Genomic DNA, 27,946 nt, shown 5'->3' with positions numbered 1-27,946 from the left:
TTGGATTTGGTTCACTAAGATGTTTGCAGTCCTTTGAAGGTAAAGACTAATGGTGGTGCATCTTATTTTAGACATTTATTGATGATCATTCCAGGAAGCTATGGCTGTATGCCTTGAAGACTAAAGATCAAGTGTTTGACAAGTTCAAGGAGTTTCAAGCCTTAGCAGAAAGACACACTGGATAGAAATTGAAGTGCATCGGGATAGAGAATGGTGGTGAGTACCGTGGACCGTTTGAGGAGTATTGTAGGCAACAAGGGATCAGACACCAGAAGACGCCACCAAAGACGCCTCAGTTGAATGGGTTGGCTGAAAGGATGAACAAAACATTGATGGATAGGGTCAGATGCATGCTGCTGGAGTCGAAACTTCCACAGTCATTTTGGGAAGAAGCTTTATGTGTTGCTTCTTATGTTATTAATCTGACTCCTACGATTGCTTTACAGGGTGATGTTCCAGAAAATGTTTGGACAGGGAAGAACACCTCTTATGATCATTTGAGGGTGTTTGGTTGCAAAGCTTATGTTCATATTCCTAGAGATGAGAGGTCAAAATTAGATGCTAAAGCAAGGCAGTGCATCTTTATTGGATATGGTCAAGATGAGTTTGGTTACAGATTGTATGATCCTGTTGAGAAAAAGGTAATACGAAGCCGTGATGTGGTGTTTTGTGAAGACCAGACTATTGATGACATTGCTAAGACAGAGAGTTCAGATTCTCACTCTCATGATGACCTCGTTGATATTGATGCAAGTTCTATACCACACTTGCCTACTACAGTTGGTGGTAATGCAGTTGAAGCTGAGATGCAGCTTGATGATTTTATTGATTACCAGCAAAATGAAAATTTGGAAAATCCTCCAGATATAGATGATGATGATCCACAAGATGTTGAACCCAGAAGGTCTACTAGAGATAGACAACAGTCTACTAGATATTCTTCAAGCGAGTATGTCCTCTTGACTGGCGGGGGAGAGCCCGAGAACTTTGAAGAAGCTATGGAATGGGTAGACAGGAAAAACTGGTTTTTGCAATGGAAGATGAGATGAAGTTTTTTCATGATAGTGATACTTTTGATTTGATGATGTTACCGAAAGGTAAGAGAGCATTGAAGAATAGGTGGATCTGCAGACTGAAACAAGAAGAGAACTCTTCGAAACCAAGATACAAGGCAAGACTGGTTGTTAAGGGTTTAAGTCAGATGAAAGGAGTTGATTTTGATTACATTTTTTCACCCGTGGTAAAGATGTCTTCAATCCGAGATGTGTTGGGGCTAGCCGGCTAGCTGCAAGCCTTGATTTGGAGATTGAGCAAATGGATGGGAAGACTACATTTCTTCAAGATGATTTGACTGAAGAAATTGACATGGAGCAACCGGAAGGGTTTAGGGTGAAAGTTAAAGAGGATTATGTGTGCAATTTGAAAAAGAGCTTGTACGGTTTGAAGCCAAGCTTCGAAACAATGGTACAAGAAATGTGAGTGTGTGATGAGGCAACAAAGCTACACGAAGACCAGTTGTGACCATTGTGGGTTTGGTCAATTGATGGCCAAGATTTTGCCAAGACGTAAGTTTGAAGCTTGTTTTTCTCTTGCCGGAATGGCAAGATCCTCCGCACAGTTGTGAGGGGGGAGATTTGTTGGGTTAGGGCTCCCAACTTGTGGAAAAAAGACCCAAATATTATTGGCCCATTTATTTACTTAAATAGGTCAATGGAGAACTTATAAATACCTACAAGTGTGTAGGAGCCGCAACAATTGAGAGAAGAGAGAGACAAAAACGTGTAGAAGGAAAGAAGGGGGAAAAGAGTGTTCTCCAAGTTTATGCACTATGCAGTCTCGGGTTTTTGTCTTGATCGGAGGTCCAAACTTTGTCCGATCGACTTGAAATTTTAACTGGAGATAGAAGACTCGTGTTTATTCATTCTGACCAAAGGAATTTGAATATTAACGGTTAGATCTTTAGTTATGAATTTTTTGAACGTGACTGCAGTTTCTTGAGATGTTTATTTCATCTATTTTGAAGTTATATTGATTATCTACTGCCTTCTTTGTGTTATTAAGGATTAGATGTCATTGTAAATTTGTTGGTTGTATTCTCTCCTTGGTGATAGTGGATTTGGTAGACCGGTGGGTCTCGTGGTTTTTATCTCTTCACATTGAAGAGATTTTTGTTACGATCCCCATATCTTAGGAACCCCAATTATTTAGTTATCTTTTGATTCACCAAATCTTTCCACATATTGTTATCTTATTCAATAAGTTAGGGTAGTATTCTATTATTATAAATAGGGATAGGTTGTTATGATTTTATTCATTCAATCAATCGATACATTATTTTGGCCAAGTTCCATGTATGATACGTTGAATCCAAAATTCCATACGCCACCGGCTACCCGACGGAATCTCTCTGCGCACAGCCGGAAACGTATATCTAATCTGTAGCCGCTACCCGACGGGTTGGAACTCGTGCACAGCTGCCCAGATCCTTATCCCCGCCGACCCTAACGGGCGCCGGATTCTCTTTATATTGTTATTTTCCGTTTTATCGATTCGTTAGGAATTTAGGTTCCTAACAACTGGTGCTTTCATCTCGTGCTCTTCCTCCGCCCAAACCTCACCAAAAAAATTTTAAAAAAAAATCCCACCTCTAGCATCCGTAGAAGACTTTGAGATGCCAAATTTGGAAGACTATTATACAACAAAATTGTTTGATCGCATACATGTTGCGATTGACAAACTGGAGACCCGGTTGGAATCAACCAATCGACGCATTGGCAACCTTAGTTCACCCTATCCGCCGGAAAGGTACAGCCACGGGAAGATCCACCGCGTAGGGGACCCGCAACATGATGTCGAGAGCAACAATGGAGAACAACACCGCCGCGCAAGACAGCCATGGCGAGAACCACCGCCGACCCGATTCTCGGATGGACCAAATCCTCCACCAATTCCTACCAGGGGGTATCGGGGGCGCTTTCATGATCAACCCCAACCTCGAACCATTGATAACAATAGGGATCAAGGGGGGTGGCACGGTCGCGGAAACAGACATCAAAGCCAGAGTTCTGAAGAGTATCCGTGGCGACACCACCAGCCTCAAAACAGTCGCGCCGAGCAGCTCCATCAGCCCTCGTGTTGGGATCCACCCAGCTATCGCCGCCAGCTGACCTCCCACGCAGGATATCAGCAATGGAAGCCGATATACAACCCACCGGAAGTGCTTCACACGCAGCCTACCTACAAGCCACTGCAGTGCGACCGATCGTTGGGTCACCGCACAGCGCCGCAACGATCTGGCTCCATGCACCGGCCTCAACAGTCCAGCAAGTTTATTGATTCGGGGAAGCAGCATGGTCTTCCCAATAGTCCCAGTCTCAAGGTTCGTTCGCCTTGCCCAGCCCAACTAGCTGTCGTAAGTGATTACAATGAGAAATTGCGTATTTATAGATTGGAGCAAGCCGCCCTTCTCGCCCGGTTGAATGCGTGGTTTGAGGAGAATATTGATGACGGAAATCTACCTGAGGATGTTACTAACAAAGCCGCTCACAATGCGGGCACTCATCTGGATGTTCCAAACGACGAGCCCATGGAAGAGATTGCCAAAACCGACAATATGCCGCTGCAAGTGCTCGTTGGCGTAGATGATGAGAAGATTGGTTATCTTATTGTTCCAACACATCCGGAATTGAAGAAGAAAGATGATGCAGAGACTTTACTTAAGGAGAATGTTGTCGGCTATAAGGATATGACTAATCTAGCTACAAGCCTATCAAGGAGAAATATTGGAGCAACAAATATTAACTCCAACAGTTCAAGAGAAATAATTGAATCATGGTGACAATTACAAGGTTTGATCCACTATCCACAGCGACGGTTCACGTTTGATCCAGGAGGGGATGCTTCTGTTCTCAGTGTTGTTCTCAGTGTGGTTCCCACGTTGAGGACAAGGTAGATTTCAACCGTGGGGGAGTTGTTACGATCCACATATCTTAGGAACCCCAATTATTTAGTTATCTTTTGATTCACCAAATATTTCCATATATTGTTATCTTATTCAATAAGTTAGGGTAGTATTCTATTATTATAAATAGGGATAGGTTGTTATCATTTTATTCATTCAATCAATCGGTACATTAATTTGGCCAAGATCCATATGTGATACGTTGAATCCTAAATTCCATACGCCACCGGCTGCCCGACGGAATCCCTCTCCGCACAGCCGAAAACGTATATCTGATCTGTAGCCGCTGCCCGACGGATTGGAACCGCGCACAGCCGCCCAGATCCTTATCCCAACCGACCCTCACGGGCGTCGGATTCTCTTTATATTGTTATTTTCCGTTTTATCGGTTCGTTAGGAATTTAGGTTCCTAACAGTTTTCCACTTAAAATCTTGGTGTTCATATTTTCATTATCATTTCTCATTATCATATTATTGATTCGTCCACATTAGGTGCTATTATATTGTGCTCATATCATATTCTTGCAATTGGGGAGGTTTGTTTATACGCTGCGCCTCAGAATTAGGCCATTCCTCCCAACACTTCTTCCCCAACACCACCCTACTGAAGTGGTGTAGCTGCATTACAGTAAGGCTCAAGATGAAGCTCAGGCCCACATCAGATTAATCTCTCTCGCCAGCTCAGCCCAGCTCAAGATGAAGACCGGGTTAGTTAGACGGTTTTGGCCCAACGCCAAGATCTAGAAACTCTGTATATTTTTGTGTGGTAGAGAGAGAGATACACACACAACGCACATTGCTGATCCAAGAAATGATTCACTCGAGCAAGATAGTTTCGATTGAGAGAGATTAGTTTGAGAGTTCAGTTGTAATTGTATCTGTTATTCTTTGTTTGTGATTGAATAAGAACAGCTCCATTTTCGTCTGTGGATGTAGATCTCGAAAGGGATCGAACCACGTAATCTCCTCGCGTCGTCTACAATCATTTGTTCTTTCGATTTGCACAACAAATTGGCACCGTCCGTGGGAACTGAAGATGACGACGCCGAGCATTGAAGCGGAGAAGTTCACCGGCCGAAATGATTTCGGACTTTGGCGGATAAAGATGAAGGCCTTTTTGATTCAGCAAGGGCTGGACGAGGCAATCAAATCCAAGGTGCTAGAGGTCGTTGAGGGAGAGGATTAGAAGCAGACTCTCAAGAAAGTGGAAATGTTTGAGAAAGCGCATAGTGCTATTGTTCTGTGCTTGGGCAACAAAGTACTCAGACAAGTGTCGAAGGAGACTACAACCGCAGGCATTTGGACAAAACTCGAAAAATCTCTACATGGCGAAATCGCTTGCCAACCGCCTCTACATGAAACAGAGATTGTATTCCTATAAATTCCAAGAGGGGAAAGCCATAGAGGAGCAGCTAGATGAATTCAGTAAAGCGATCGATGATCTTGAGAACATCGATGTAAGTCTTGATGATGAAGACAAGGCCATCTTGCTTCTCAATGCTCTCCCAAGATCGTTCGACCACCTCAAAGACGCTATGCTATATGGGAGGGAGAAAACAATTACTCTCGAGGAAGTGCAGTGCGCCTTGAAGGCTAAGTAGCTGCAGAAAGCCTCGAGCTCAGTAGCGAGCACAAGCCGTGACACCGCAGCTGAGGCTCTAAATGTTAAGAAGTACAAGGGCAAGAAGCAATCCAAGGGGAAGGATGGAGCCGACAAACCCAAGAGTCAGGGGCAAAAGTCTCATGAGAATGACAAAGAAACGAGGAAATGTCATTGGTGTGGCAAACCCGGTCATCTCAAGAAGAATTGCTACGCATTCAAAAGAATGCAAGCTGAGGAGAATGGGAATCCTAGCACCGCTGATTGTGCGGAGGAAATAGAGCCGGCTCAAGCCTTGAATGTGGTTGACAAAGAAATCACAGAGTCTTGGATAATGGACTCAGGGTGCTCATTTCACATTTGCTATCATAAGGCATGGTTTGAGAATCTTGAGGAGGCTTCTGGTACAGTGCTATTGGGGAATAATCAGGTATGCAAGGTATGTGGCATTTGCAATATTAGATTCGGCATTCATGATAACTCTGTTAAGCTTTTGACTGGAGTTAGATAAATACCTGAAATAAAGAAAAACCTGATCTCTTTAGGGATATTGGAGTTAAAGGGGTATTCCTTTATGTCATCACATGGTTGTATGAAAGTTCTGAACGGAAAGAACATTGTCATGAGGGCTATGAGGAGAAATAGCATGTACTATTTGGATGCGAAGACCATTCAAGGAAGCACACTCGTGGCGGAGAGCAATGATTATGAAACTTGGCATAACCGGCTTGGTCATGTAGGACAGAGGGGGATGAAGGAGTTAGCTCGCAAGGGGCTGATCCAGGGAATGGATCCTGAATAAATGCAGATATGTGAATCGTGCCAGCTTGGGAAGGGAAAGAAGCTCCCATATCAAGCAGGTAAGCACACCTCAAGTGAACCTCTTGATTATTGCCATAGTGATCTTTGGGGGCCATGTTCAACCAGCTCGATAGGAGGGGGGAGGTATTTCTTGAGCATTATAGATGATTTCAGTAGGAAAGTTTCGGTATACATTCTCAAGGAAAAATCAGAGGCATTTGAAAAGTTTAGGGATTGGCATGAAGCTGTGAAGGTGGAAAAGGGGCATGGTCTGAGGTGCCTTAGAACGGACAACGACTTGAAATTTTTATCAAGTGAGTTTGATAACTATTGCAGGAAATATGGGATTAAAAGGCACCGGACCGCACCTGGAAATCCGCAGCAAAATGGGACAACTGAACGAATGAAAAGAACCTTGTTAGAAAGGGTTAGGTGTATGATGATCACATCTGGTGTTCCAAAGAAGTTCTGGGCAGAGGCAGTTTCAACTAGACCTGCCCAAGGTTTATCGAACCGAAACCGTGAGAAATATCTCGAAGCGAAACCGTAAATTTTAGAACCGCGGTTCGGTTCAGGTTCCAAATTTTTCGAAATGAAACCACGACCGAACCGCCGGTTAACCGGCGGTTACACGGTTCCATGTGATAAAATTATTCTAATTTTGAATCTAATAACTAATTAAGCTAAAACTTTAAAATTCACATCTAAAAAATGGTAGGATTAACATTTTAACAAATTCACACAAAATTCTCAAAAATTTATGAAGTAATATTGATTTGATTTCGACCAAAATTAAGAAGGAAACATGATTTAGTTAATCAAGATTAATTAAATTCAATTACTTTAGTTAATGCAATCACACATGAATTATTAATACTATAAATTAAATGAGCACAGTTTTTTACATATGAATATTCGCATACACAGTTTTCAAAATTGATTAATGAATATGGACATAGCTGTTAGGAACCTAAATTCCTAACGTACCAATAAAACGGAAAATAACAATATAAAGAGAATCTGGTGCCCGTTAGGGTCGGCGGAGAGATAAATACGGATAAATCCGGCACCCGTGAGGGTCGGCGGCAGAACGGGGCTGAGCGCGGGAGTATTCCTGTCGGCAGCAATTGATTTGTGATTCAAGCCAAGTTGGACGAAATACTGATTTCATTAATCGGTTGAATGAATAACAAAGATAGCAATCTATCCTATTTATAATAAATACTACTACCCTAACTTATCTAACAAGAAAAACAATATATAGAAAAGATATCAAATCCCTACAATATCTAAACTAAAGAAAGGCAATTAAGGATCGTAACAGCTCCCCCACGGTTGAAATCCACCTTGTCCTCAAGGTGGGAACCACGAAGCAACGACAACAGTTGTAAGCAAATGCTTTGGCAAGGAGTATCCTCCTGGGTCAAACGCACACTGGATTGTTGAACATCTCACTTTATCAATTCCTTCACGACCAGTTTGGCCACTCATTTGTATATACCCCCTACTAGATATCCGTCTAAACCTGATAAATCCTTCTCGGAACAAGATTTCCATGACTTCCTTGATAGCTATTCTCTTGCGGGAAGAAGAACTAGAGCTGACGCGTTTCACACCCTCTGAAATCTCCATTTTCCTTGAGCTGGGGACAGCAGCAAGTACAACATGAGGGACCAATGTTGGATTGGTATCGGGACTGTCCGGCTGAGAGATCACGGTTGGTGAGGGCGGGTCACTGTCTAACAAACCGCCCTCCTCTCCACTGATTTCGGGGCTGCACGGCGGAGCTGGTGGGGACCAACAGGAGGGAGAGCGCTGCAGTGGTGGCGGCGGAACAGCAAGGGCAGCAGGTAGAGAGCTTCTAGATAGATCGTGATGGAGATGGGAACGCGAGAGGCGTTGAGAATCAGCAGCACGGGGCGTCGTGCAATTACCCAGCTGCCATGGATGAAATCTGGATGTAGTTGCCAGATTACTCACCTGTCCTTTCCCCTTCACATTGTCACTTGGGTTGGCAATTTCATTGGCCAGAAACCAAGTCTTATCCTCCACTGGTTGTCTCATGAAGCTAGCATCAACGTCCTCCTCATAATCAACCGAGTCCCAATGATCAAGACAAGGTTTTGGATAGCAAGTTTGATGGTTTTTCGCACACACCTTTTCACCTTTTGACACACATAGTTGCTTCTTGGTTACTGTTTCATTGAAGGTTTTCGTTTGCTTCTGTTGTTCGCTTGTGAGTGATCGTGTTTCGGTGGTGTTGGGAGTTGGGTTTTGTGCTGGTGGGGTTGCTGAGCTGGTTTTAATGGAAGATCTGTTGGATGGTGGTCCTCCGGAGGCGCAATCGGAGGGTTTAGTACAGGTGGGAGTGGCATCCCTGAGTCAGAATGCAATTGCAAAAAAAATTGGGGGCCGGCGAAGATCCTCGAGGGTAAATCGACCTAAATCGATGTCGCCTCGATTAAGGTTGGTGGATATGAAGAGGGCAGGACGGCGTGGGCGCAAGGGCTTGTCGCCGGAGAGCAATGGCGCGTCAGTTTCTCAGATTGCTAGGAGGATGTCTAATCGGAACAAATCGAATCTTAATCCTTCTCCTAAGATTGATGCTCAGGGTAATTGTTTCTGTTTTGAGCAGGATCCTAAGGAGGAGGGTAGAAAGATGGATGATTACTCTATGGACAAGGTCTTGGTGGTAGTGGGGGAGAAGGAAAGGCAGGGGTCAGAAGGGGAGGAGCAGGGTTTTTCTGGAGACCACCCAGAGGGGAAGGTCGCTACAGTCGCCAGGGGAAGGATGGAGGTTGAGGAGGGGGGGACTGTTGTGTCTGCTGAGAAGGTGTTTGAGATTTTACCTCTGAGAATTGATAGTCCTGAAGACATGGCTGTGGAGGTACAGTTGGCCAGCATAGGGGAGGAAGACGATTTGGGTCTAACTCAAAATAAACCCCCAGAGGTTGGAGGATCTGTGGAGTCTTCTCTGGTCATTGCTGATATGGATAATGCTTTCGACCTTATCGAAGCGCAACCGCTGCAGAACATGGAGTTCTTAAAACCTAGGGGGAGTGGCGGTGTTGGTGTAAGATGGGCGGAACAGGGAGAGGTAGATCCTCATGATAAAGAGGCTGAGGAGAAGGGGCGAGATGAGGATTTCCCTCCTCTCTGCAAGGAGAACTTCAGAGGTGGAAAGAACAAGGCTGCACAGGTGGCTTTGCGACAGGGGAAAGAGGGGAAGCTCGATCAACACCCAAAAATTGGGGTTGGTATTTCAGGAAAACATTCGATGAACTTACAGAAGGGTGCTGGTCCCTCAAAGATACATCATGAGTCTATGCCAGCGAGTGTAAAAGGGAATGGCAAGGTGGAACAGAAACGTTCTTTAGCAGAGATACTTAAGGCGAGTGATTATGAACCGGTCTCTTTTGAGCCAGAAAATATCAAAAAAATTGGTATTCCTGGTGAGAGTTCAGGATTGCCATCGATATACTTCTCGGGGTCAGACACTGCCTTTCTCGCGGAGAAGCTTGGCTTTGCAATTGTAGGGAAGTTTTCTCATTCGATCCCTTCCTCACAACACATTCAGAAGACTCTTCAGGGGCTGAGGTTTATTGGTGAGTATACATGGAGCTATATCAATGCAAAGCATATCTTAGTTCAATTCAAGCTGATTGCAGATTATGCAAAATTGCCCAGTGGTCCAAATGGGATGCCTGTTTGGTTTGTAGATCGTCATCCGATGAGAGTGTTTAAATGGACCCCGGAATTTGATCCATTTTTTGAGTCCCCGATAGCAGCAATATGGTGTAATCTCGTAGGATTACCTATTCATTTGTTTGAGAAATCAGCATTGTTTGCAAGGCTATGTATTGAAATAGATATCTCAAGGACTCCACCGGAGGAGATTGTGATTGACATTCAAGGAAGACAACTACGGCAGAGAGTGAAATGGGATAGGATTCCACAATACTGTCAGGAATGTAGGCATGTGGGTCACTCCACCGAGGCGTGTTATGCAAATGGTAAAGGTGAAAAACCGACAAAGAGAGACTACAGTAACGCTAAGCCGAGATGGCAACAACCAGATGCTAAGGAAAAGGAAGATAATAGCTTGAACAGTAAGTTGGGGAACGAGCTTGTTAGGCCTCCTCAGATGGGAAAAGAGATGGTACCAGAGGAGAAGACAATGGTTGAACCAGGGTTGGCGGGTACAGTGGTTCCTCAGGAGATAGAACCGTATGCCGTGGGTGCAGAGGTGGAGATGGACGGTTTTCAGACTCACTGGAGCAGGAGAGGGAAGCAGGGTAGAGGTGGAGGGAAGGGTGTTAGGAGGTCCTTTTCTTTTGATCATGGTAGGGGAGGAGGGAGGCTGCATTTGGGGGGTTCTTCGTCTAGGGCTATAACAAGGAACTTCGATAGTTTGGCTTTCCCTCGGTGGGATCAGAGCAATGAGGTGGAGGGTCCGTCACAAAGTTCTATCCACAACCCAAAGTACTTTAAAATGTTACCGAATGGTGATTTTGATACGGAACAATATGAGGATGAAAATGATTGGGAGGCAGATATGGAGGATGAAGAAACTGATCCAGGGAAGCCTCCGGAGAAGAGGGAAGCCATAGCAGGGGGTTCTCAGAATATGCTCGAAGATGGTAAACAGAAGAAAGGGAGGTTTGAATCCTCGGGAGTCCCTTCTTAGTGATAATATGTCTTACAACATTATGATTTGGAATGCTCGGGGTGTAGCCAATGCAAACACTCAGAGTTTCATCAAATATATGATTAAAATTCATAGAATTTCGATTTTGGCTATCATTGAGCCGTTAACTCAGCCTAGACCAGATTTCTTTAGTAGGAAATTTGGTCTTCAATTCAAGGGGGTGAACGATAATGGCCAAATTTGGATTTTTGCGGACCAGGGCATTGAAGTTGATCAGTGGGATATTTCGGAACAGGTCCTTCATGCTCGGTTCTCCACTCATGTACTTCCTGTGCCGTTACATATTTCAGTGGTATATGGGAAGTGTTCTAGGGCAGGAAGGCATCCTCTCTGGGACAAACTTAGAGACTTGGCTGTTCGTATGGAGGGCATCTCGTGGCTAGTAGGGGGTGACTTTAATATTTTTTTATTAGAAGATGAACGGCAGGGAGGCAAGGTAAACAAGACAAGAGAAATGGTGGAGTTTGCTGATGCTATACATGACTGCCAACTACTTGATCTTGGGGCAGATGGATCTCAGTTTTCATGGGCGAGTGGGGACGTCTTTGAAAGGCTGGATAGAGCTTTAATTGGGGATGGTTGGCCGGATTTATTTGCTGCAACTCGAGTTACCAACTTGCCAAGGGTTATGTCAGATCACAGCCCGCTGCTCATCCGATGTCAACTTCCTGGGCCGCCGATTCGGCCTCCTTTCAGATTCCAAAACATGTGGGTGAGGCATCCCACTTTCTTGTATGAGGTGAAAATGTGTTGGGAGGGGGGCACAGGAGAGAAAGGCATGGTAAATCTGCAACTCAAATTGGGGCGGTTGAAAAGGAGTTTGAAAGCTTGGAACAAAGTGGTATTTGGCAATATTTTTGATAAGCTAAAGATGGCAGAGGAGAAAGCGCAGGAAACGCTTGAGAGGTTTGAGCAATGCCAATCCCCGGTCAATAGGTCTGAGATGAATCGGGCAGCGGCACTGACTTTGTGTTTGAAAATGGAAGAAGATTTTTGGAAACAAAAGGCAGCGATCAAATGGTCGGTCGATGGTGAGAGGAATACCAAGTTTTTTCAGGGGTGGGTCAAACAAAAAAGAGAAAGAGCAAGGATTCACTCAATTGAAGAAGGGGACCGAATAATCACTGAGGATGGAGAAATCAGGAATTCGGCAGTTTCTTTTTTCCAAGACTTGTTAAACTCTGGTATTGACCATCTCAGTGAACCAAACCTGAATTTGCTGGCTACATTACCTACAGATTTTAATTGGCTGGAACTGGAGAAAGAGCCGACGGAGCAAGAGGTAAGGAACATTGTTTTTGGCATAAAAGCAGAAAGTGCTTCGGCGCCAGATGGCTTCTCCTTGCTTTTTTTTCAGAAATGCTGGGATATTGTCTGCGTCGACGTCCTTGAGGCTGTTAGGGAATTCTTTCTTGGGGCCAATATGCCGAGAGGAATTGCAGCTACTATGATCATTCTAATTCCCAAGAAGAAGAGTCCAACTAAGTGGTCAGAATACAGACCTATTAGCTTATGTAACGTTGCAAACAAGATCATCTCTAAGCTTATTGCAACAAGAATGGCTCCTTTGCTTCCTTTGGTAACGGCCCCAAACCAGAGCGGTTTCATCAGAGGGCGCCTGCTGAGTGATAATGTTCTTCTTGCAAAAGAGTTATTTCATGAGTTATGGAAATGCAACCCGTCCCCAAACTTGGCTCTTAAATTGGATATGGCCAAGGCATACGACCGAGTTCAATGGCCTTTTTTGTTGAAAGTTATGAAGAAAATGGGATTCTCTGAAAGATGGTTGGGATTGATTGAGAGATGTGTTAATCCTTGCTGGTTCTCGATACTCATCAATGGATCACTGGCTGGTTTTTTTAAATCCTCTCGTGGGCTGCGACGGGGAGATCCCCTCTCACCTTCTTTATTTATCCTAGCTGCGGACTATCTCTCCCGAGCTTTGGATCACCTTATTCTGGGGAGGAAGGAGATGAGATTCTGCACAGCCCGTTATACAATGGGAGTGTCTCACCTCGCTTATGCAGATGACATTATTGTCTTTACACAAGCTAGACGAGCCACCCTCCGGAAACTTAAGGGATGCCTCAAGCATTATATGGAGGTTTCGGGGCAGAATATTAATGAAGGTAAAAGCTGCTTCTATATGGACAAAAAGTATGATGGGTGGGCGGATGATGTGAATAGGGTTGGAGGTTTTCAGCAGGGAAGCTTTCCGTTCACATATCTTGGTGTCCCTATTTTTCGGGGGCGCAAGAAAACAAGTTTGTTCATGTTCATACGAGATAAAATGTTAGCAAAGCTTCACAGTTGGTTTCATAGGCATCTCTCTTTTGGAGGGAGACTTACCTTAATCAAAAGCATCCTTGAGTCTATCCCTATCCACATATTCCAAGTGTTAGAACCAACGAAAGGAGCCCTTAAACAGATGGAGCAGGTGCTAGCTAGATATTTTTGGGGTTCTTGCAATACCGCGACAAAGACACATTGGATTAAATGGGAGGATGTCTGTCGTCCTACTTTAGAGGGGGGACTCGGTCTAAGGCGTATGGCTGATACAGTGGAAGCCTTCAGTTTTAAACTTTGGTGGAGATTTAGGGAGAGGAAATCTCTTTGGGCAGAGTATATGCACAAAAAGTATTGGTCGTTTTTGTCCAACATGGTTATCTTCCGCTCTTCTCGGTTCAGCCCATCTTGGCGAAGAATGTTTATGGGAGGAGTCAAATGTCAGAGATTTATTAGCTGGATGTTGGGAGACGGAAAGGTGAGTTTCTGGGAAGACAATTGGGTAAGGGACCTGCCGATCTCCTCCCTATGTCTAGGAGGAGGTGTCCCTGATTTTGTACGAGTTGAGGATTTTTGGACGGATACAGGCTGGAACAAGGAGGCCCTTTTTGGCTTGATAGATGAATGGAAATTACCAAGAGAGGTGGTAGAGGAGATCATACTCACTCCTATCGACAAGGCTGTAAAAGATGAGTTCAGGTGGAACTTGACGCCGCATGGAAATTTCACGTTAGCCTCGGCCTGGAACCTACTACGACATAGAGGGGAGCCTTTTGAGGTGTATAACATCATTTGGAATAAAGGGATTATGCCCACAATCTCAGTGTTCCTCTGGCGACTTCTCGCTAATAGAATCCCAGTGGATGCTAAACTTCAATGGAGAGGTGTTTATCTTGCTTCTAAGTGTAGGTGCTGCGTGAAGTCAAACATTGAATCCCGATTACATTTGTTCGTCAATGGTGATGCAGCTTCAGATATTTGGGACCATTTTGCGAGCTGGTTCCCACAGATTCCGAACTTTGGCAGGCCATGGCACAATTTGGAAGGGAGAGTAAGATGGTGGCAACGACAGTTGGGAATCACATATAATCACCATATTTGCGCCCCATTCCTTGCCTAATTCTGTGGTACATTTGGACAGAAAGGAATGGATGTGTGCACCGTGAGGAAGAGTTCAAGGTCGAAAGAGTATGCAAGAGGGTGGTGCTACATTTAAGAAATTTGGTTTTGGCTAGACATCTTGGACCGGAGCACTGGAAGGGGTGTGAGCGAAGGTGGATTTCATGGGAACAACAACATGGAGGAGTAAGATCAGAAAGGTGGAAAAGGTTCAATGGAGGCCCCCGGACTGCCCTTGGATCAAATTAAATGTGGACGGGGCCTTTGTGGGGGGCACAAACAGGGCGGGTGGAGGCGGCCTAATTCAGACCACCGGGGGGAAATTGTGGAAGCCTTCTGTGTCCCTTTTGCAGCAGAGTCGGGGCTGGAAGCTGAGATGAAAGCGCTTTTGGAAGGAATTCTGTTGGCTAAGGAGCATAGCACGCATATATGGATTGAATCTGATGCAGAGGTGGTGTGCTCCATGCTGAGTAGGGGACTTCTGGGGCCGGCAAAACTAAGACATGAAATGGTCAAGGTGAGAGTTGCACTCAGAGAGGTTTCATGGGAAATTACACACATTAGAAGAGAGGGTAACAAAGCAGTTGATCACTTAGCTGCCCTTGGTAAAGAGAGCGTCTCCTTGATGAAGTTTCGAGCAGATTCGGTCCCTAGCCGGGTGAGAGCTCTTGCACGATTGGATCAACTTGGTATGCCTAATTTTAGGTTTGGTTGATAGACTTTTGTTTTGATTTGTTGAGGATTGGTTTTGTTTAAGGGGATGGCAGTTTTCTGTTATGCATCCGCCTTGTTTTAGGCCATCTGCTTTCGGGATTGGCTGATTGTAATTTCACACGTTTTTTCATGATATAAATGGGATGAGGGTCCTACTTAACCCTCCACCGTGAAGGTGTTTATTTAAAAAAAAAAAAGACCGAGTCCCAATGATCAATAGTATAATACACAGATTCACTATCTCCACCATCGATAGCTGCAAAATCAGATGCTTGATATTCTAATGAACCTGTTGTGGGGTGTTGATGATCATATGCTTGAGATTCTTGTTGCACACGATAGTCCCAACATGTAAATGGGCGCAGTGGATGGTGCGTAGGCTGTTCAAGCTGCACTCTTGGTGGGACCCAACAGGAACTCGGGCTGGTTGCCGGCTGCAACGACTGTGTCAGATGAAGCCCCTGCAGATACCAACTTGAACTAGGATGAAGGGCTGGTGGCGGCCAGTCGAGAGGTTGTTTGTGGCAGGAGCGGAGACGAGTTGGGTGCTGATATGAGTATCCCCGATGGTTGCGGCCTGGCGGTGGACCCCAGCACGATTTGTTCCTCGTCTGCGTCTGATCTTCATGGTCAAGTTCTTGCGGCGAGCGGAACCGACGCTTCACAAGTCTCCGGTCGTTCGCGTCCATACGCGACTCCAATTTGTTGAAGCGTTCCATAATCCGATCGAACATGTGGGATAGAATGATTTCATCGTCGGAATTCATGGATGGAGGATGAGCTCTGGATGAAAGCACCAGTTGTTAGGAACCTAAATTCCTAACAAACCGATAAAGGAAAATAACAATATAAAGAGAATCCGGCGCCCGTTAGGGTCGGCGGAGAGATAAATACGGATAAATCCGGCGCCCGTGAGGGTCGGCGGCCGAACGGGGCTGAGCGTGGGAGTATTCCCGTCGGCAGCAATTGATTTGTGATTCAAGCCAAGTTGGACGAAATACTGATTTCATTAATTGGTTGAATGAATAACACGATAACAATCTATCCTATTTATAATAAATACTACTACGCTAACTTATCTAACAAGAAAAACAATATATAGAAAAGATATCAAATCCCTACAATATCTAAACTAAAGAAAGGCAATTAAGGCTCGTAACAGGTGTATAGACTAAATGAGTTTTCTCTGCTAACAGACTAGTCTTTTGGAATGAGTTCTCCTAATCTGTAACAAATGGCCCACTAGATAGTCTTTGAAGTCGTGGAGGGACAGTTTCAGAATTCAGATACAGTGAAACCATACACCTCAATTTTTTATGGATTCTACGTCTACAGACTTCGCCTCTAATGCATGTACTGCTTCAGTGGTAAGGAAGCTCAATTTCAGCTGTATAACTTTCTATATAGTTGTATATCATACTTATATTTTTTTGTTTCTTGTTCTGGAATTTAGGATGTTAGAATTAGTGGAGTGTCTTGATTGATCTAGTTTTATCTTTGTAATTCTAATCTATAGATTTGTTTTATATTTGAGAAATGTGTTGTTAAGTGAAAATTTTGTCTGGCCAATCTAACTAATTGCATGTAGTAGTATTTGTTTGTGGGTTCAAATAATCATGCAAGCTAAGTATGAATTAACTGCCTACGGTCTAGTGATAGAACGGTTAATACCTAAGGCAAAATGTCTTTCTAACTCTACCGTGGTGCAGCCTTTAAAATTTTAATTTTTGATTTGTTACCTATGAAAAAGGAATCGACGAAGAAACTTCATGTTACCTTTGGTAATCCATTTACTATTCCACTGAAATTTGAAACTATCTTCTTATTTAAGAAAAGAAAAAGGGGGCGAACACGTTTTGTCCACATTCGTTGGGAACGTTAGTGCATGAGAGTAGGGCTGGGGAAAAATACCGAAAAAATGATATATCGCTCGTATCGTATTGAAAAATATCGAAAAATTATCGAATTTTCGGTATATCGTAATTTTCGATACAATACGGTATCGTATCGTAAGTTTTCGATACGATAACGATATGCATTTCCTTATATCGCGATATATCGTTTTATATCGAATTTATGATATATATCGATATTTTCGATATATCGTTTTATATCGAATATACGATATATATCATATATATTGAAACATATTGAAATTCAATACATATTGAAGTTTAAAATTATAAATATATTCAAATCCATTTAATTCATTCATATATTTAGAAAATATATACATGAAAGCCTAATAAGAACACTATTTATTTTATTGTGTTGAAGTTTTATTAATTTTTGTGTTATTTTGCAGTTTGAAATTATATTTTTCGATATACATTTATTCGATACAATAACGATATTTCGATATATCGTATCGATCTTACGATATATCGAAATATCGATACAATAACGATATTGATATTATCCATATCGAAAGTTCGATATATCGAAAATTTCGATACGATAACGATATGAAATTCTCTCATATCAATATTTTTGATACGAAACACGATACAACATTTTCGATACGATATATCGTATCGACCCACCCCTACATGAGAGGACCGTGAAGGGTGCATCCATGATTAAAGAATGAATATTCAAATATTGTGGAAATTATTGAAAGCAAAACTTAAATGTAAATTAAAATCTTTATTGCGGGTTGCGTGCATGAAATGAGGTTTAATAATACAGAAAATATAGCACTCCAGTAATAACTAGATAAATATGTATTGAGATTTGATATAATATTTCATATTTAAATTTTTTAATTTTTATTAAAATTTAGCACAGTATTTATTTTGACAAGTGCTTTAGTTGCAAAAGGGTTCGTTTGTGCTTTGCTAAGATATTTTTATCAACAGCCAAGACCCAAGCTACCAATAAAATATTATATGTATAAAAGGTTAAATTCAAATGAGAACACTTTTTATAGTGTGAATTGAACGTGAGAATCATTTTTTACCTTTGAGCGTAGATTTACACGTACAGACATTTAAAATATAAAATGATTTGAATCATTTATTTATAAGTACCAAACACCATACAATACCAATGCTAAGGGACATCATAATTATATAGGTAGAATATAGTGCTTAGATGCTCACGTAATTTTTAACTTAACTATTCTCTCTGTCCCATTAGAAATGAAACGTTTTCATTTTTGGTTTATCTTATTAAAAATAAAATGTTTCTAAAAATGGAAACAATACTCTCTCTGCTTTTTCTTCTCTCTTACTTTACTCCATCTTCATTAACTCACAAAACAGCGCTATATAAAATCTCGTACTAAAAAAGCAAATGTTGCATATTTAATGGGACGGATCGGAGGGAGTACATTTTATAATTATGAAGTATGGTTGATGATTATATATCTGGTTATCCTGGTTTCTGTATCAAAAAATAATCATAAACAATATGTATCTTTCGTCATGTCGTGTCCAATTAATTCACAAACTATTACAATTTGCACATGTTCGAAAAAAAACAATCAGAGACAGCCCATGTGGACCAATGAATATATTAATATCATCGGATCTGTTGGCCAACAATAACTCATGTTTTACAGGTGGCTGAATTATTGATGGGATCCGAATTATTATATAATATCAAAATAATATAACACTTTCTTTTCATAATTATATTTTATGTTAAAAATAATATCCATACATAGGACAAAACCAAAAATTAATAGTAACAATCAATCCTTAGAACTACATTGAAAAAAAAGCAACAATTGTTTGTTAAATGACATTAGTGATCACATTTGGGAGCACAACTATGCTCGCTAAAATGGTGCTTGCGAACATTTGCGATCACCGTGGCTCACATAACATATGTTCTTTATTTCGAATTTTTAGTAACTAATATCGTCAATAATTTGGACTGATACCAAATTTCACGTATTTTTTATCAAAAATAAATTGCTTGAAAACAAAATTCAGTTACACTTTATATCATATCTATAGTTATATGTAAAAAAAAAAAAAAAATTAAATGGATATTTGTAAAATATAAATTGTGATTTTAACTAATTGCAAGAAAAAATTTTCGACAAAGCTATGAAATGTTGTGAAGGTTACACAAGCTTTCATAGAATTGGTTAATTTATCTAAATCATGTCTCATCACTCTCCTCAAGCTATGACTATCACAAACAATATTCCAGGTATAAATTGGTGTTCGAGTAAGTTTTTTTTCTCTCTATAAATAGGTGACCTTGTCTGAATCAATAGTCCATCAAAAAGAGAGAAAATGGAAGCTCTACTACTTCTTTTCTCTTTCTTCATCCTAGTCTTCTTCTTCCTCAAAAAAAGCTCCAACCATTCGAAAAAGAAGCTGCCACCGTCACCACTAATGCTTCCAATAATCGGAAATTTCTACCTCGCCGGAACCCTACCCCACGTTCCTTCCAGTCTCTGTCCAACCGCTGCGGCGAGGTGATGCTACTCCAATTCGGCAGCAAGCCCGTCGTTGTCGCCTCCTCGGCCAAGGCGGCCCGGGAGATAATGAAAAACCAAGACCTAATCTTCGCAAGCAGGCCGAAGTTTAGCATCGCCGACAGGCTATTGTACGGCGGCAGAGACGTCGCTTTCGCCGCCTACAGCGACCACTGGCGGCAGGTGATGAGGATATCTATTTCATCTCCATAAATCTATAATATACTACGTATTGTTTAATCGTTATCATTATTACATGCATTTTATGTACAGGGGAAATAACCAAAAAACAACATGAAATTCGATCAAATTATGGTTCATCTTGCATCTTTAAAAACTAGTGAGAAATCTGAAATTTGAATTTGTTATCATAATGAAAATTTCTAATCGCCTAAGTGTAATATATATTAATCATATTTTTCAAATTTCAATCAAACAATATCATTTTCTTTAATAATCGACAACATTATTTAATTCATCAACGCCTATGTTTGCATATGATTTCTTGACCGTCATAGTAATTGGATAAATCCAAATTTTGAGAATAAATCCAAATTTCCCTATTTTCAAATTTTGGATGAATCAAAATTTGATCAAACTTTATAGTTTTCTTACAATTTACCCTTATAATTTATAAATCTGATCAAATCTCCGTCTCTTCTCTATTTCAAATTTTATTTGATTTATTAGGCGCGGAGCAGTGCGTGCTACAGCTCCTCAGCAACAAGAGGGTTCAATCCTTCCGACGCATTCGAGAAGAAGAGACGTCGCTGATGATTGAGAAGATCAAGCGATCTTCACCAGGGGTTGTAAACTTGAGCAAGGTGTTCATTGATCTGACAAACGATGTGGTATGCAGGGCAGTGCTAGGGAGGACTTACGGCGGCAAGGATGGAGAGAGGGATTTTAATCAGATATTGGGGAAGTTTATTGAGATGTTGAGGAAATTTGATGTGGGAGACTTCGTGCCATGGTTAGGTTGGATTAACCGTGTGAATGGTGTTAAGCACAAGTTGAAAATGTTTTTAAAATGCAAGATGAATTTTTGGAGGGTGTGCTTCGAGAATATAGGATGAAGACATTGAGTGATGATGCAGTCGTGAATTTTGTAGATGCATTGCTTGAGTTTCAAAGGGAGATTAAGGATAGTGATCCCGTTGACGATGATCAAATCAAGGCCCTAAGAAATCCAAGATACATGAAGCTACTTCAAAACGAAGTGAGAAATGTAGCTAGAAAGAAGAATGGGATTGATATTAATGAGGATGACTTGGACAAAATGTCATATCTGAAAGCAGTATCCAAAGAGAGTCTAAGGATTCATCCACCATTTCCATTAGCCCTCCCTCGTGAATTAACTCAAGACACTAATTTACTGGGCTACGACATCCCACATGGCACACTCGTGTTGGTTAATTGTTGGGGCATCTCAAGGGACCCATCGTTGTGGGAGAATCCAAATGAATTTTGCCCTGAAAGGTTCTTTGATACGAGCATAGACTATAAAGGTTTAGACTTTGAGATGATCCCCTTTGGATCTTGAAGAAGAGGTTGTCCCGGCATCGCGTTTGCAATGTCGGTATACGAGCTTGCACTATCGAGATTGGTTAACGAATTCGACTTTGGATTGCGAATGGAGGTAGAGTGGAGGATTTGGACATGACTGAAGCCCCTGGCATTATTGTCCATAAGAAATCTCCTCTACTTCTGGTTCCTACTTCTTGTTGTTAATTTGTTAGCTCATTTCTAGGTTGTCGAATCTCCTATGTAAAATTGCATCCGTGTGCAATTTATTAAAATAAAATTAAGGATTTACAGAATTAGAATTAGAATTCTATAAAATTGAATTATAATTCAATTCCAAATTATCCATTCAGCAAAAAAATGTACTGATTGATAGTACTCCTTATGAAATTGAATACGAAGAAATTATTCAGTGTATGTATCTGTTCGCGCGCATGCGTAGAGTGTGCATGTGAGACGTAGAAATGGAAAGGATGAAAGCTAAGAAATAAAGTTGAAAGTGCCAGTAAGTTCATAAAGTAAGAAAAGATTAATCTGTTTCCAGAATGGAATTGAGAAAAGCAGAAAAAACACCTAATTAAGACAGTGATTGCACTTTTGATATAGAAAAGGACCTCCATTATAGAATGATGTAGCACGATACAAAAAATGAAAGGACACCCATGTGATTGAGTCAACAGAGGGAAAAAGCTCCATTCTAGATTGAGAAAATCTAGAGAGAGAAGGGGGGGTTGAGTTAAAGTGAAATCCAAGTCATTGAGTCGTGAAATTCAATTTCATAAACCAAACACAATGCATATTTAATTATGAAATATAATCTTGGAAATCGAACCGCAAATATATGTATATGAGATCATGTTCCCAATAAACAGAATGACCTAACAAGCATGTGGAGTAGCTACAACAAGCAAATGAGCCTTTCTATGGATTGTGATTCCATTAGATTCATTCACATCTAACTCCTCCATTTTCGCTCCAATTGGCAATCCCAAATCAAACTTGTGGACCAGCTTGGCTAGTGCGAGCTCAACCACTGCCATCACCAACGTAACACCGGGGCATCCCCTTCGGTCTGCCCTAAACGGGATCTACTCAAAAAGCATATCTCTAAAGTCTATACTCGACCCAAGGAACCTCTCCGGACGAAATTCCTCGGGTTTTTCCCACAATGATGGGTCCCGAGAAATCGCCCAAACATTGATCATGACACGCGTACCAGATGTGTCATCGTAGCTCAATACTTTTGCATCTTGAGTTAGTTCACGAGGGACTAGCAATGGGACTGGTGTATGCAATCTTGTCGACCATGAGGGAAGTCTCTTCCTCCCTCACGCCGCGATAAGATTGAACCCTTTTGTTGCTCAGCAGATGAAGCACGCAGATGCTGCGAATCTGCCGCCAGAACCAGTGGCGGATCCAGGGCGCAGGAGGGGGCGGTCGCCCCTCCCCGGCAGCCAATAGAGTCGAATTTGTCTTAATGGTTGGACGGAAAAAGCCGTGGTCGCCCCCTCCGTAAAAAAAAATTAAGAGAGAAGAAGACTCGTAAACTGAGCGAGCAGTGAAGAATGCTCCAAGATCAGAAGGTGACTTGAGGTGAGAAGGTTATCTGAATATGACGACAATGGAGTTCTCATCGGAAATAGAGATTTGAGGGTTTGCGCACAGGAGGAAGAAGATGACTTATAGTGGGCTGCATACTTTGGGCCTAATAAATTAATGGATAAATATAAAAAACTAGAGGGCTGCATCAATATTAAGTCGGCCTATTATGAATTTTGATTTAATAGAATAGATTTAACAGATTTGTTACTCCATTTTTTAATAGAGTTATTTCACAAAAATAATTATTAGACATATTGCTAGATATGAATGAAATTTACAAAATAAATAAACATTACTATGAGGCATGTATTAAGTATATATGAGTTGATTATATTTTATTGATTTTTATTTTTAATAAATTTATATAAATTTAAATTTTAAGCTATTCTTTTGTAACCATTTTATAAACTAGTTTCATAATCAAGTAGAGTTTTCAAAAGAAAACTTTAGCTACTGTATTCATCACCGTGAATTTTGTCAGAGTTATAAATATTTGGACCAAAAGTTAACACGCTTGATTTATCTGCCCAAAAAGTTTCTTTAAGCAAAATGTACATGATTAGTTGTAGATTTTAGTCTATCGTATATATCAAATATAGTAGTAAGAATACTAGTATGATGATAATTATGACTGAAGTTGTCGTTTGCATATACGAGAAGATTTCAAGCAACGTACATAAGAAAACACAATTCCGCCCCCTCTGAAAAACATTTCTGTATCCGCCACTGGCCAGAACTCTCCATACGGTGCGTACGCCACGTTCCGGTTGTTGTAGAACAGCCTCCCCGGATGCTGAGTTGGGGTCTGTTTGAGAAGATTAGGTCCTGGGTTTTCATGATCTCAAGCGCTGCCTCGACCGAGGAGGCGATGAGGACGGGGACCTTGCCGAAGTGGAGCAGCATGAGAGGGCCATAGCCGCGGGAGAGTGACTGGAGGGATCTGTGGGGGAGTGAGCCCAGCTGGTGGAGGTTTCCGATTAGTGGGAACGTTGGTGGAGACGGAGTTAGGCATTTCTCGGACCCCGGAGAATGACTGCGGCGCCATTTGTGGAGGAAGAAGAGGAAGATGGAAGTGTAGAGTAGCACGGCCAACAAATGTGAGAGAGAAACCATTTTTTTTTTTTTTTGCGGACAGATAACTTGGCTAGTGTTCTTTTATGATTTCACAAAAATATACTCCTTCCGTCCCATAAAAGTTGAGACAAAACTTTTGGGCACGGAGATTAAGAATTTATATTAAATAAATAGGAGAGATGAAAAAAGTAGGAAATATAAGAGAGAGTAAAGTAAATGATGGAATAAAATAAGAGTGATTAGATATTTTGTCTTTAGTTAAAAAAGGAAATGATTCAACTTTGTTGGAACGGACTAAAAAGGAATACGACTCAACTTTTATGGGACGGAGGGAGTACTAGTCTCATTTGGGAACTGTATGAATTTTAATGAGAAATCAACAAAATAAGAGAAATGGTAGAAAAAGTAGGTAAAGTAAGAGAGAGAGAGAAGAAGAAGAAGAAGAAGAAGTATGGGAGAGAGCTGAAAAAATGGCTAAAGTGTTTCAATGGCTAAAGTGTAAGAGAGAAACTTTCTATTTATAGAAATGATACTATTTTTTGTGGATATCCCAAAAAAATAAATTGAGACTACTTTTTGTTGATGGAGAGAGTAGTAAAGTACTCCTAGGCCCTAAGAAAGATGATCTCTTCTTTGGGCTGCACGAGATTTTATAAAGTTTTATTTTGTATATTAAGTGAAGAGAATAAAGTAAGAGATAAAAAATAAAATAGAGATAAAAATGTTTTTATTTTTAATAATGAGTCATCTTGGTTGTGATAAACCAAAAAGGGAACATTCGTGGGACGGAGGAAGTAACATAATAACAATTTGAATTGCTAGAGATTACACCAAGTCAATAAGTTTAAACATATCTCCATAATTTTACGAAAATGACCTATCACAACATCGTATATAATTTTACGAAAATGACCTATCACAACATCGTAGTTATGAAACTATGAAAACAATGACAGTCTTGGGAATTGAGTTAGTAGACTGAATGTGAGGATGAGACTGGGTGTCCCATAATTATGTATACATGTTTCATGTACCATATCTCAATCCAAATTAATACATTTAATAACGTTTATTGTAAAAAAAAATTATATCATCAGTAGACCTGCCCAAGGTTTATCGAACCAACGGTTAAAACCGAAACCGTAACCGTTGGTTATGATTCCGAACCAAAATCGTCGATTTTTAAATCGTAGTTCGGTTCAGGTTCAAAAAATTTCGAACCAAAACCGTACCGGAACCGTCGGTTCCGCGCGGTTACAAACCGGAACCGCGAAAAACTGCCGGAAAACCGTGAAATCAAGCCGGAACCGCAAAAAATCGGCTGTTTGGAACCGTGAAAAATCACCGGAAAACCACCGGTTCGGAACCGAAACCGAAACCGGCGGTTTTGGAACCAAAACCGTAACCGCGAAACACCCTCGCGGTTCGGTTCCGGTTCAACAATTTCTAACGGTTCCGAACCGGAACCGTCGGTTCTTGAACCATGGGCACCTCTAATCATAAGTATTCAAGATTTTAAAATTTAATCAACTTTAATAATGAATTTTATCAAATAAAAGTTATAACAAAATGTGAAAAATAATACAATATCATAATTCGGTGCAAACGTAAAAAATTCAACTAGTGTAAGTACACAAAATTTAAATTAAAACAAAAAATCAGAAAAACATGTCAAAATTAATAAATTTGGCCACCAAAATTAAATGGATCACTATACCTAGCTATAAGCCTATAAGAACTAATGTCAATCCGTCCAAAAAAACTTACCACAATTTTCTTTACATCCTATTTATAAAATAAGATGGAACATCATTTTTGGTCCATAAACTTTGACAAAGTATCATTTTAGGTTCGTAAATTTTGAAAATATCATTTGAGGTCTGCTAACTATGAGTTAAGATTAATTGAAGTACTTTTGTACTATTTCCAAGTCTTTCTAGACAAAATTACCCTCATTATTTTTAAGGGTATATATTTTTAATTAACTTATCATATACTCATATTTTTTATAAATATTTTTACTATATTTTTGATGAATTTTTTAAATATAATTCGACCTTCAATATTATCTATTAATTTTGTGACATGAAAAAAAAGATCCTTATTCATTTTTTTATTATTAAAGAAAAGTTCTTTATTCAATTTTAAAATTCTATAATATGAAAAATTGAAGAAGCAATTTGACTTGCATGTCACAAAATTAAGTGATAAATATTGAAGGTCAAAATATATTTAGAAAATTCGTCAAAAATATATTATAAAGATATTTATAAAAAAATGAGTATATGATAAGTTTATTAAAAATATATACTCTTTAAGGTATTGATGGTATTTTCGTCCAAAAAAACTTGGAAATAGTAAAAAAGTACTTCAAATGATATCAATCCATAGTTGATGGACCGGACCTCAAATGATATTTTCAAAGTTCACAGATCTAAAATGATACTTAGACAAAGTTCGTGGACCAAAAAATATGTTCCCTCATAAAATAAAGCTCTCTATTTATTATTGGAATTCACAAATGCAAAGCATACGGATGATTAAAATTATTTTATAGAAATTATATATTTTAAATTTAAAATTTGAGAAAATAATTTGCATAGTTTTTTTTGTAATGGCGGAATTTTTTGCACAAAATAATCACTTAAAATCTCAAAATTTTGATAATTTTTAAGGTCATTATTTGTCTTTTTTTGGTATCAAACTCGCATTACATGTCCATTATTTGCATATTTTATCTATTTTGGTATTTTAACATGTTTTGTGAGAAATGTGCATGTTTTAGCCAAAAAATGGAGTCAAAATGCAAAGTCTGAAAATCTGGAATTCAAACGGCCCCCGGCAGCCAGTAGCTTGTAGCGGCCCGCCTCAGAAAACAGTGCAAGAAAAGGAGTCTCGCCCGGCGACCGCCGGAAGATGTGTGGCGGCCCGCCACCGAGGAGGCAGAGACTCTGGATTGACTTGTGGCGATCGCCGGAGATTATGTGGCGGCCCACCGTGAAAAGAGGTGAATCTAATTTAGCCTAGATTGGGCTCCAAGATTTACCATATTTTGCAGATCTTTTCCTTGTAGAATGATGAGTGACTTTTCCCTATAAATAGGCCCTCAAGCTTCATTAATCAAGATCCCTCTTTTTGCAACATAATTTCCAAGATTAAAAGTTAGAGTACTTCATTGTGCAAGGAGTTAAAGAAGGATTCAAGAACATCAAGAACGAAAAGGATTCAACGTACGCGTTTTATTTGCTTTAGTTTTATGTTTCAATTGTTTTCCCTTCAATATGTGTTTAGATTATTACATCATGTGTAACTAAATTCATAGGATTCTAGGGATGTGTTAGTAACGAGTTTGGTTATAAAATTCCTATTTCCTATTTAATATCCGTTTTCTTTTTACTTTGTTTCTTCCCTAAGTTATGCTTGACGCTTCACATTTGAGTGACACATTCTATGTTGATCCAACATAACTTGTTTCATAACTGTGAGAGATTTCTAGCGAGTCAGGTCCAATTAGTAGACACTAATCGACATTATTAATTGAGAGTGAGGACTTTTTAAGGGTCTTAGGAGATTTTCGGAGTTACGTGTTATGGTTGACAACCCTAATGTTAGTAATCAACGTTTGCATCGCATGAGCATAGGCTAGGTGACTTCGTCCTATCAAAGTAATAACTGTGCTAGGGTATTGTAGTTTGGAATTTGTATAATCATAACTATGAATGGACATCCCTGGGATTCCCTTATCTCTATGTTTTATCTTTGTGATTTATCTGCAATCAATGTTACTTGCTTTCAAATTATTTTCAATTTCCAAAGCTTTCAAAAATCTTTCGGTTTTCCAAATAGTAATTGAGTTTTAGTAGAAGATAGACTGTCTATGTTTGTTTTTCCCGTGTTCGATATCTGGTACTAGCCTTTAGCTATACTATTGCAACTCTGTATACTTGCAGGTATTAATAGTGCTAAAAAATAGTGCATCACGATGTCATCTTCCCGATACTGGAAGTAAGGATCACATGCCTCCAACGTATGGATGAAGTAGTACTGGTTTGCTGTGTGCACAGTAAGGAATATCAAGCTTCCTGGGTCCAGCGAATTCACTAGATCACGGGGTCTAGGAACTCA

The 27,946-nt window shown here is 40.5% G+C and overlaps 1 protein-coding gene and 1 pseudogene across 1 annotated transcript; both read left to right on the top strand.

The window, feature by feature from the left end:
• Positions 1-14,689: 14,689 nt before the first annotated feature.
• LOC148926500 (uncharacterized) lies at positions 14,690-15,190 on the top strand. The gene has a single exon (XM_089059154.1). It carries the CDS (start codon positions 14,690-14,692, stop codon positions 15,188-15,190), a length of 501 nt encoding a protein of 166 aa, XP_088915280.1.
• Positions 15,191-19,332: 4,142 nt separating this feature from the next.
• On the top strand, positions 19,333-21,521 carry LOC125191337 ((+)-menthofuran synthase-like; annotated as a pseudogene).
• The last annotated feature ends 6,425 nt before the right edge of the window (positions 21,522-27,946 follow it).

Source organism: Salvia hispanica, chromosome 5 (assembly GCF_029641045.1).
Source record: "Salvia hispanica isolate PSC_SH4W2 chromosome 5, Shi_PSC_v1, whole genome shotgun sequence".
Lineage (NCBI taxonomy): Eukaryota > Viridiplantae > Streptophyta > Magnoliopsida > Lamiales > Lamiaceae > Salvia > Salvia hispanica.
Note: the sequence above shows the minus strand (reverse complement) of the source record. Positions and strands in the feature narration are given on the sequence as shown.